Source organism: Zea mays, chromosome 8 (genome assembly GCF_902167145.1).
Source record: "Zea mays cultivar B73 chromosome 8, Zm-B73-REFERENCE-NAM-5.0, whole genome shotgun sequence".
Taxonomy (NCBI): domain Eukaryota; kingdom Viridiplantae; phylum Streptophyta; class Magnoliopsida; order Poales; family Poaceae; genus Zea; species Zea mays.
In genome coordinates this window covers 122,692,772-122,704,674 of record NC_050103.1, presented here as the reverse complement: position 1 = coordinate 122,704,674, position 11,903 = coordinate 122,692,772, and the positions used below count along the sequence as shown (strand labels likewise).

The 11,903-nt window shown below is 50.1% G+C and overlaps 1 protein-coding gene and 1 long non-coding RNA gene across 3 annotated transcripts; one reads left to right on the top strand and one right to left on the bottom strand.

The window, feature by feature from the left end:
• The first annotated feature begins 5,327 nt into the window (after positions 1–5,327).
• On the top strand, positions 5,328–7,645 carry LOC100194189 (uncharacterized). Of its 2 annotated transcripts, XR_557635.4 has the most exons (3): positions 5,328–6,187; positions 6,944–7,086; positions 7,198–7,645. It is a non-coding gene; the product is annotated as an uncharacterized lncRNA (long non-coding RNA). The 2 variants fall into 2 exon arrangements; XR_557634.4 differs by having other exon boundaries at positions 5,349–6,187; positions 6,944–7,484.
• Positions 7,646–8,306: 661 nt separating this feature from the next.
• Positions 8,307–9,484, bottom strand: LOC100381774 (EID1-like F-box protein 3). The gene has a single exon (NM_001174574.1). It carries the CDS (start codon positions 9,347–9,349, stop codon positions 8,471–8,473), a length of 879 nt encoding a protein of 292 aa, NP_001168045.1. The 5' UTR covers positions 9,350–9,484; the 3' UTR covers positions 8,307–8,470.
• Positions 9,485–11,903: the final 2,419 nt, after the last annotated feature.

Below are 11,903 nucleotides of genomic sequence, written 5' to 3'. Positions count from 1 at the left end.
GAGTGGCGTTGTTTGTTTACGCAACCACACAATGACACAAACATGTCCAGTAGACCACTGCGGCACTGCCGGCTTAAAGATTACTGGTGGATGTCGCACGCACTGCGCGATTTAAAATTTGGTTTTTAGACTACCGTTAGATGGAGAAGAGACATAACTGGACTTGAAATATGACAATGTAGGTTACAATCTGTAAGTTACATTGCTAGACAAAGCCTAGAACAGTACATAGGATCGTATGAAAATATATAAAAAAATAACTGAAGCATGAATAACTAAAGCAATGCATATAATTATTTTTATGTGTAGCAGGTGACAATATAATCTTAGGAAACAAAGATACTTATGAAATAAGTGGCATCATCGATTTTCGATTCCAATTCTAAGAAAGAGGTGTGAATTTAGATTTAAATAATCGTCTTGAGATTATCATTGGCTCAAGGATTAACATTTAGATGAGAACAATAATAGATCACTATGATCAAGAATATTATAACTTGAAGGGACTAATGCATCCAGGAATCTAGGATTCAGGTAAATTAATTGGCTTAAGGAGATTTAAACATTTGGCTATGGAATGTGTGGAAGGGTCTGTTGTTGACCACCCAACAATAAATGATGTGTCGAATGAACTTGAGATCGTCATATAGAATGAAAGGGCGCAATTGTTAAATTCAGCGTTTTTATCAATTGAAATTTTTTGAAATGAAAAGAGATGAGATCTCTATACAGAATAATGGGCTATGAATGATGAAAGTAGCAGCAACAATTTTGACCACAACATTGGGTGTTCATACCGAGTTGTTTAACCAAGGTAGATAACAGTCGTTACTCTTGTTTTTTTGTAGATACCTCCATGTTCATGCATAAGTAATTATGTCTGTCTTGAGATTTATTCCTTAGATGTTTGCCATGCAAATTAGTCTGATTTCGACATGCTTTGGCAGCCTAACGCCCTATGCTTCTGATAATGTGCTTTGATTTGTGTGAAAGCATTTCCCTTCTATCCCGCATATTTTGCACGCTATTGTTAAATAGATATCAATGTATTCATATTGAAAGACATTTATCTAGAAAATTGGTATCGTGTTGCCATTCACTCTACTATATTAGGGTACAGAAATTACATGTTTGTGATCCTCAATTGGAGTATCAGGGTACACAACTTTGATATGTTTCTTTGTCTTCCTCTTCAGTCACTGACAAATTTCTGTTGGATCCATTTTTCCAACCACCATGACAATCCCACTATTAGCATCCTCCAGACGTCCACCAAAGTTTCAATTCTTATGTCACAAATAAAAAGCTTTATACTGATTTCTGGAATTCTATATAGAGAGATGGAGAGGAAAAAAGAGGAGATGAACTATTAGTAAGGCTGTACCGCTAAAACTCCTGATGCCCAATGAACGCCATGGCATTCTCCACCTTCCGGACGCAACCAACGAGGCATCATTGCGTCTCAATCTAGAACTTGAATCGCTTGGGCACCTCACACGAATAGAAGAATCAAATCATTCTGTTACTTCTGCTCAGAAAAGGACCAACAGAGGAATAAGAAGGTGAAGTCTCTCACTGTCCTCATGGCAGTCTTTCTAAAGCCCGCGGCAGCTGCTACCTCCCCCTCTCCTCCATCGTGCCTGTCGTAAATGTTTCTTTTGAATATGTCCAAAACCAAATCATGAATGACACAAATGACAAGTCACTATCAGCCTACTTCAAAGAAAAACAAGTTGCTTTCAGCTTGTATCAAAATGGGCTTGGTTCAAACTCAGACTCCAGTATCAACTTGTCAAAAGATTAAGGTTCTTTTTGAGTATGTTCGGTAGAGCTTGCTGAAGAGCTCTTCGGTACACTAAGAATATGGTTCTCTTCGATAATCTAGGATGAATTTTGAAAGAAGCGATTATCAAAATAAATATGTTTCTCTACAATTCTTATATATGCAGCAACTGTGTATAGTATATCCAGTGAACAGTAAGTCGAGAGATGCTACTTTCTTAACTTTTAGCCCTCTAGTTCACCTCAAAGGATCACTCGCAAAATCAGTATAGAACTTAAATTGTTTTTGCAAAGCAACTAAATTTACCTTAGAAGATCCACCAAATAGGTTCTAACCAAAACATGTTATGCTTACTTTAAAGTGATTAGCCATGGCATCATAAGAAACAAAGAATAAACCTTCTGGAAGTCAAGGAGACAAAAAAGCAATGTTCTTCACGTAGACCAAATTGAGTTGCAGTTTACTTAATATGTAACTCATTGAGTACACACTCCCAATAATAGGACTAAGAAAACAAAAAACAAAGTCTTATCATGAGCACACAAACCACGGGAATGAAAAGTTAAAAATAAATTAACTAAGGCATGGCAAGGCAACATCGGAAGGCATGTGGTTAGTTGGTGCCTGCATATTTTTCAGTGTCTTGGCTTGGTTCAGTACCTAAAGTATCATTATTTAGTCTGCTGCTATCTAAAAGAGTAGTGTGGATTTTCAATTTAAGGATTCTGGTGTCTAGTTAAACTAACAATGATTATTACCTTGGAGACCGAGAGGGCGACCGAGAACTAGAGAGTGAGTGGGATCAGTACCTTCTTGAGCTTCTGCTCCTACTCCATCTTCGGCTATATCACCATCTTCTACACCAGGAAATGGTGATATTTAGGAGAAATAGAAGTTCATTAGACTAAACAACATTAGGTGTTCTCACCATGATAGAGCTTATTAAAACATCAATCAAGATCTAATATGCAAATACAATGTAACAATTACAACGTACTCTCCTTGTTAAGTTGTTTATTTAGAAATATAATTCTATATCTGAGATGAGATTTGAACGAAAAAATCTTTTATTTTGAACGACAATCAGGGGGCACATTGGGAGGGGGGCTGGTGCTCCTTGCTACCAGCTGCCGGATAGAATGCTGAGGTCAGTCCTTCCTCGTTCGCTCCTTGGGCGGTGACAGATCAGAGGTGCGTCATTTGAATATGGAGGGATGGTGGTGGAGAGGCCCAACCTTTGGTGCCCCAGTCTAGGTCGACCCAGCCACAGCGCCTGTATCTGGATAAGATTTGAATTCAAATATCTAGATAGCTCAAGTTAGGGTTCATGTGCTGGCTTTCGCACAGAGTAGCTTGGACTATAGCACTCTCGCTAGGAGAGGAAAACGATGGCTAGGTGGAAAGGGGTGGACCGGAGCGAGGAGACAACTCGCATCGAGGCAGAACTCTACCTGCTTATTGTTGTCTTTCTAGAAGGAAGGATCCTCCCGGAGCTCAAAGCGGGTGAGGGAAGGCGCGCAACTGTCACTGCCGTTTGCCGAGCTCGTCGTCGATGTCGTCTTCATGTCATCCGTATGTGCTGGAGCCCAGTGCGGACTTCTGGGCGTGGTGGCGCGCCGCCGCCGCGTCATGCGCCTCACCTCAGCGCTGTCCTCCATCACAGACGCCACCTCCGCTGTGCATCGGACGTTGCGGTCTTTCTCCACTCTGACTCTGACACTGCTCCGCAGACAGGTCTCCAACGTCGTTGCTTCACCCGAAGCGGTCGCGACTGCATCAGTGTGTCCGTCGTCGCAAGTAGCTTCGAGCGTCACCCCGTCCTCGCCTTCTACTCGACCCTGCTCCCGCCTTCTGTGATGGATGCGTCGGCGGCAAGTTGGGTCAATCAACAGAGACTTTTTTGGAACGAAGGTATTCCCATAACTAGGCTTCACAAAATTGTTATCCCCAACAAAGTAATTTTATTTCTAGTATTATAACAGCCACACCTTTAGACTTCTAGTGTTCTGATTGAATTTAACCATTTAACACTGTAATGGCAAGCGATAAGCTCACTAAACTAACGGACTCCTCTCTCGCCGCACCGACCACGACAGCACCGACGTACTCGCGCCGGGCCCGTGCGCCGCCTCCCCATCCTCAACTCCAGATCAGAGCAGATCATATGGCACCTCCATCTCCCCAGCTGCTAGTGCGCGGTGGACGGCACGCTCGGTCTCGGCCGCGGCATGTTCTTCGAGGCGTTCGTCGTCGCGCCGAGATCTCCTTCGCGCGCATGCTCCACCTGACCACCGTCGTCTGGAATGCGATGTGGCTCGCTGACATTGGAAGCGAGAGGCGGCTCCGCGAGGCCATCCACATCGTCGACGAGCACGTCACGGCGAGCATGGAATCAGAGGAGTGGTCACACGGCGTCAGCGACGACGGCTGCTGCGATGAGCAGCACCTATTATCACGGTGGTCACGCGGCGTCGGTGACGGCGGCTGCTGCGACGAGCAGCACATGTTGTCACGGTTCGCGGCGGCGATGGAAGAAGAGGGGGCGAGCTCGACGCTATGTTCTGGTCACCGGTGGCGAAGCAGCGGTTCCTGTGGGACATCGTCGTTCCACAGTTGTTGGCTTGTTGCTGCCGGGGAACGACAAAGCGTTCGCGCTCGCCGCTGCGGGTAGAGATGACGATCAGGTAGAGCGGGTACGCTGGGAGGAGACGCGAAGACGCGGCGGGGAGGCACGACACGGTGGAGCTGTGCAGGAGCTACGCCGAGGACGAAGCTAAGAGTCAAAGGCGTAGAGCTAGGCGATGTGGTGAGTGTCGCGGTCCAAGAGCTTGGCGAGCGCTGCGAGCACGCGCGACTTGAGCTCCACCATCGCGATGTTCTTCGACGGCGTGACACCGGCGGCGGCCGACAACGGCGGCGGAGGCGCCGTCCCTCCACCGGCCGATAGGGCGTTGGAGCCGGGGTTCGGTGGTGGATGCGCTGTGGTGGGCGACCTAGGGTGGGATTTGACGGGGGATTTGGAAAGCGCGATTGCCATTGCTGTGGGAATCTGGAGCATGTGACGAGCGTCTTGCGAAACGGGGTCTTTCAGTTGAACAAGGGAGGACTGCGGGTGATTGGTCGTTGATGAACGTGGACAACGGTTAAGTCAGTGTAGGATACTAAAATATCAAAGGAAAAGGCTGTTATAATAACAAAAGTCCAATTGCAATGTTGGGGATAACATTTTTCGAAGCCCGTTGTTGGAATACTGCAGATCCAATAAACTCATCGACAGAGGCGTGAGGAACTGGAGGGTTTTGGTCAAGCCGGATTTGGGGGCAGAGGGATGGACGGGACGCGACGCATAGGAATGTTTCTAGGAGCGACTGAGCGAGCGCGTAGTAGATGTGGTTTCACAGCCGAAGGGAGTTCACCGTGAGTCGCTCATCTATGATCCAACGACGAGAGTGGATGCCCTGTTGAGTGTTGAGCGTGTTTCTGTCCGGTTTCAATAATCTAAAGTCTTAAAACGTGACCCGGTTTCGACGCCTCCCCGCACTTCGCGGGCTCCTGACCGCACGCGTGCCGACGCGTGTGAGCTGGCCGGACCCAAGCTTTTCGTTTGATTCAGCAGAACCGTTCGTGTTGACATCCGCCCCCTTCCCCTCTTCGACTCACGGCCCACCCACTGCACGCGCAAGCGAGAGGACGGCTCCGCCTCCGTCCCATGGATGGCCGCCGGCGCCACCTCATGGTGTTCACGGTCGCGGTCACTGCTAGGTGGTGGTCCGGCGTGCTAGATCTCACGCCTCCAGGGCAGGCTCCCTCGCATGGGTCGCCGTTTCCTCATGGTGTTCACGGTCGCGCTCATCGCTCGCAGCGCGGAGGCGTCGATCTGCATCTATGATCAGGAGCCCTTCTGCGAGGTGGACAATGCCTCCTCCTCTCTGGCCAATACTTCTCTGCCAGTCGCCTGCTCCCAAGGGGAGGGGCGCTGGAATACGGGCCCGCAGATGGCGTCGGCTGTGCAGGCGGCCATGATCGACGAAGCCTCCTCAGATCTGTGCTCATCGCCACCAGGGTGATAACCTTTGTATCTCGATCCTGCTCAGCATCTCGGTGGTCGTGCGGTGCCAGCTGGTTCGGTCGGGGCAGCAGGCGCTCCTGGCACCCGCCTATCCCCGAGGGCGCGACCAAAGGGAGTCCACGACGAGGAAGCGACAGGGCCGAAATCAGATATGAATGCCATTGGAGGGTTAGTACTAAATTCTTGTTGATATTTATAGTTTTCTCTATTTACATAGGTACAATAAGCCGGCGAAGTTTCGTGGTGGAATCAGCAGGGTGCCCACCGGCCGGCGAGGCCCCGGCTGCCCGACCGGCCAGCCAGTCGGAGTCGGGCCGGGTGGTCTCCGTCGCAGGGTACGTTTCCCTATCTGAATCTCTCTGTCTGTCTTCTTCTCCGAGACGCAGGAAACCATTTCGTCGAGATAATTTTAGAGCTTTTTTTGTTTTGTTTTGCCCCAACCGTCAATCTTTGTGCAGAGTGGTGTGATACGTAATGCTCGAGTAGAGTTGTTGAGACGTACCTGGGATGTTGGGGGTAATTTCTTGAGATTTAGAACTAGGAGGAAACTGAAAGTCGCCAACTTGCCTATGAAGTTTGAGTTCCCAGGTTGCCTATGAATTACATATTTGCATCCATTAGGTGGCTCCATTTTATTTTGTAGGAATACCAGAGATTTTCCTTCGGAGCATCCAATCGGCTCAGCTGAGCAAAACCTGCGATTCGAATTCCTACTGAAAACTAACTAGATAACCCTTTTGGATTGCTGGTGTTCTTAAACAAAACGAAGATGAAAGATAGTAGTACATTGCAGCTGGGGTGACAAGTGTTGGATAAACCCATGAATTGGCCTCGTTGAATTCCTTAAATTCTCAACAAAATGTTATAGGATTCTACAGAAGCACATAGGTGATAGGTCGAATTTCGTTCATGTCTCCTTAAACAAAAGGGCAAATATTTTTCATTACGTTGTGCGCTATGCTAACTGAAATGTTCAGGTCTTGTAGGAAACTAATAGCAAATACAGTACCCTCTGCACATGACAGATGGAAGTTAGATGAATCAACATTTACCTCGTCTTGAAAGTAACGACACCGATTTTTTTCTATCAGGCTATCAACTTTAGATCTTGAACATGGGACCCAAATCACTGGCCTGGAGCACAATACGAAGAAAACTAGCTTATGATTGCAGATCTCACCCATGGGTTCAATGAGTCAAAAAATCGAAATTTTCACGGAAGATGAGATCGCAAGTATTACTAGCAATTATAGCACTCTTATTGATCTTCTCAGCTTTGAACATTATTAATGTTTATACTATTGAATGATTGGCATACTGATAAAATTCGATGTTAAACTTGAAGGTCGATGATGAGGTATATGATGCTTTAGCCGTCACCTTCTTTCTATCTTGGAGGATATTGAAAATTTGATTCAAAGTAAGCCTTTCCTGTTGGTGCTGTTTCGGGACATTGATCGTTGCATGGTCATGTTCTTCTATTGTAGACTTGCAGTTATCAAAGCTGGGTTGGTTTTGAATGTCCTGCACTAGGACATGTTAATTTTTGAACATCGCCAATCATGTTTGTGGTCTGGTTGCTTTCACTCTTAATTTTAATTTTAAAAAACATAGTTGGCTTGTACTGTCCAACCTTTTTTTTGGTCAAGCGTACTAAACTACTAATTTGCTTCCAAGAGAATCTGTAGCGGTTGTTCAGTTATCTAGCTTGGGAATAGATAAATATATTCAAGAAAGTCTATATAGCCACCAGATGTCTATAAACTACAGAGATGAGACTGTTTAGGATATAGTTTTGAAGAAAACATCGTATCATTCATTTTTTTCACAATGATAATAATAAAAAGATTACCGTTTGTTTTCATGTACATGCATGTTTTTTCACATCGTTGTACTGTATATTGTTACTTGTATACAATATTTATTTAACATTTGTCCCAGTACCAAATTATCACAAGATTCTGTCTGGTTTATGCACAATAATAGCTGAGGATTAAAATTTGCATTACATAGAAATATTTTGAAAAAAATTCTTTGGAGAAGTATATCTTCCATGTCACTTACAGTAATGAGTGTTAAAAATGATCCTAAATGTTGATGCCTTAGCAACGCCAACAAAATTCCACTTTGTGATCCTGAATTGAGGACTAAGTAATCAGTTCAAGCAGTACCATTTTGTGTTATCGAGTGGAGGGTAATGACCTTAAACATGTCCCTTCTTTACACATATATAGAAATTTCTGAGGATGCTAGGATTCTGATTCTTTCTGAAGAAGTTTCTAAGTGACACCTCACTCCTATTTTTTCCTGGTGCTTGATGGTGCTTTCCTCGTGCTGGATAGGGCGCCTGAATGGGCGCCGCCTGATCTAGTAATAAGGAAAGGCCGTGGCCCATGTGAAATACCGAGGCACCGAGCAGACCACGGTGGCTAGTGCTCAAGCACGAAGTGGGTTGCAGTGAAATGCAATGCAGCAATAGCCAACAGGGCAAGTGCAGAACGCTAGAACTACCGCATTACAATTTACAACTTTACAAGATGAATCAAAGACAACAAGGTGGAGAAATGGCAAGTTGACGCTATCTAATACTCTGTACACGTCCCTCCCGTCGATCGGCGTCACAGGTCGGCGTCGTCCTCGTCGCTGGCGCCGGCGGACGTGTCGTCGGCGTCGGGTCCGGTGCCCTCGCTGTCGGAGAGGCGCGCGAGCCAGCAGCTGCCGTGGAGGTGGCCGCTGACGCAGACGAAGTACTCGAGCCGGCCCTCGTAGGCGCCGAGCCTGCGGGACGCGCTGCGCGGGGCGAGACCCGCGGCGGCCATGCTCCAGACGCGCGCGCCGCAGTAGGGGCATCGCGCGCGGGGGTCCAGCGCGGCGCGGTGGCCCACCAGCCACGCCCGCGTCCGGGACCGCATGAAGCCGCGGAACACGCCGCGGTAGACGCCGACGTCGTCGGCGCCCGCCACGGCGTGCTCGCAGGGGTCCGACACGTACAGCAGGTCCCCCGCGCAGCGGCGCGGCAGGAAGCTCCGCCCGGACGTCTTGGAGAAGCGGGAGACCGGGGCGAAGTGGCCCGTCACGCCCGCGCCCGCGGCGCCGCAGCAGAAGAGCAGCAGCTTCGCCAGCGCCGGCCACCCGCCGCCGACGCGCCCGGCCGCCGGCGCCGAGCCCGCGGGGCCTCCCGTCAGCGCCGCCACCATCCGCGGCGCCCGCGAGACGCAGAGCTCCCGCCACAGCACCCGCTCCGCCACGGCGCGCAGGCGCCGGCTCACCCGCGCCACCGCGCACAGCGACTGCGGGTCCCAGTTGAGCGCCAGGAACACGAGCTGCAGCACCTTCTCGTCCATGAGCCCCACGTTGACGCCCCGGATGCGCGCCGCATTGCCGCCGCCGCCGCCTCCTCCTCCCCAGGTGCCGACCGCGCAAGAGCTAGCTCCCGCATTGCCGCCGCCGTTCGACGGCCCGCTCAGCCGCCTTATGGTCAAGGCGCTCTCGCTCATCCCTCCGCGCCCATCAACCTCACCTCACGCACCGGCACCGCGAGCGAAGCGCTGAGCGCAGGAGGCCGCGACCGACAACTGGCGAGCTGCTCACTTGCCTAAACTGGTGCTCGCAGCTCGCTCATTCGGTGTCCAATATCGGCGTGCCGCAATTTTCACAGGCCGTAGCCGGTTATATACGCCCGTCCGCTGCCGGCGGTCAGGTGCAGTGCGCTGTGCGCGGACACGGACACGGACACGGACCCGATTCGCGTCGTGTTTGTGTCTTTATGGACGCGCGACAAGGGGACCAATCCCTCCCAGGCATCGAACGCACTCCACCCCTCTAAATATCTCGACTATTACGCGCTAATCCCTCCCTGTGCGAGCGCCGCGCTGAGCACTGACGGTGGGCGTTGGCCGACTGCCCCCCGTGCTGTTGTTCCCTGGACGAGACGAAACGCAAGCGGAAAAAACAAAGGGTGTTTGTTTGGTTGCGGTGGTGCACCATTGATCCAAACAGCCTAAAAGCTTCTGGAACAGTCTCGCGGCGTCGCGATCCCGAACCAGCCTAGCCGTACTACTGTGTCCTGTTCCTGCTGCCCTGGTCGGCGCAGCGACAGCGAACGTGAACCAACCATGCCTGCGTTTGCGTTGCGTGCGAACGGCACAGGACACTGCAAATCACCCAGACCGTGCTTTATCCGCCGGCCATGGTTCACGTTCACTGTCGCGTCATCGCACCACCAGCCTCACGCACTCGCCGGACGATTTCAACGCGCTGACACGCCACGCCACGCTAAAACCGGACGTGCCGACGGGCGACGGCGGAAGTATACCGGACACGCGTCCCGGCACCCGCGCTCGCCCCGCCGGCCACGTGCCTTCGCGGCCCTCGGTGGAGGACGCGTGTCCGGCGCTCACCCTCGGGTTCGCGGGGGCCGCGGGCGCACGCACCCGGCGCCCAATTATTACCGGCGGCAAGCCGGCAACATCTTTCGAACCGGCTTCGGGTTGCTTCTGTAGTTCTGTGCTTCCCGCGGGGTGGCCGCCCGGACCGGTACCGGGACAGACGACCGCAGCGTCAGGGCGCCCTGGCGCGTCGACACGTGTGGCGCCGGCGGGGCGCGTGGGGTCCGGCGATCGAAAATATCTCCTGGGTAGGTGCCGCCCAGCTATTGGACGTGGGACACGCGTTGCTGTCGAAACGTGACGCGGTCTGCGGCGCCGGCGCATGCGTAGACAGTTAACCGCACTGGCTCACCATTCTACTGTTTTCATGTGGTGGTGTCTCCGTTCGCCTTTCTGTGTTTTGAGACTTTTTCAGAGGTTTTACTATCCTAGTGTTGTTGGACTTGGCAACAAGGATTTTGCGCTCGCAAATGATTGGTTGGTGCAGCTTACGACGTTGGAATGCAGAGGGAATCCCCACGAGATCAAAGGTCGTCGCTGTCAGTGTCAGGGGACGCTCCTGTCCGGGACAGAGGAACCGAATTCCTGCAAGAAAGTAGTAGTAGTAGTAAACGTGAACTACAAGCGTCAAGCGGCTTGCGAGAGCAATGGTGTGGGTCTGTCACGGACTCACGGCACTAGTGAGCAGACCTATTTGGATACAGCCGCCCTGTCTGATGTAACTGTATCTTGGTCTCGGGCGTTCAAAATCGAGGATGGATGCCTGGTCCACATACGCTTGCTCAGATGACCGGTTCAGCCCAAATCAAGCCTGGCAATTCTAAAGGATTCGGCCCAAATCAAGCCTAGCTATTCTTCTAACAGCCGTTTGGATCCCTTTATTTTAGAGAAATTAGAATTCACTCAATAAATTAACTTATTTAGTTTGGAATTTGATATTCCACCATTTCCCAAAGTTGATATATATGTCTATCTCAAATTTATGGGGTGGAGGATACGAAATGGTTTTATGCATTAGTAGAATTTGTTTCTACTCTGTAACTTACATGGCACTCTTCGTCTCACTCCTCTATAGTAAAAATGTAGCACATAAATATCTCCGACATTTTGCTAAAAATAGTATACAAATATATTTTACATAAAACTGAATTATCTTAATTAATATAATGTCTAAATTACTATTATTAGATTGTAATTCAATTCCAATGATCCAAACGAGACTGCAAAGGAAAATAACAAACACACCGACGTAGCCCAAATGAAGCCTGGCCTTGCAGAGAAAGAAACAATAGCTGGCTGCCCTACTGTGCCTCAGTCGTCGTCAGGCAGACAAGGAAATAACACGTTCGGCGGCTGACCCTGTGCCTTCCTTCCTCCTGCACGTCCCTGTTCGTCGTCATCCTGTGACCTGTCAAGTGGAACACTGCTAGCAAAAGTGGACTGGTAGTGGAAGCCAATCTCGCATCTGAATCGTGTCAAATCGAAGGGCCAGCGGCCACTGCGCTGCGCTGCAGACTTTCAGAGTTGGACTCGCATCGCAGCTGCAGGCAGGCAACGCCTCTTGTGTTTCCTATCGCCGTCTCGCGTTAAGATTTTGACGGCGCCCGCCGGCTGACTGAGGTAGGCAAGGCAAGCGCACGGCGCGTCAGGGGCGGGCGGACGT

Bases quoted from the DNA above. Each gene is read 5' to 3' on its own strand.
- LOC100381774 (NM_001174574.1), bottom strand. From the start codon at position 9,349: ATGAGCGAGAGCGCCTTGACCATAAGGCGGCTGAGCGGGCCGTCGAAC.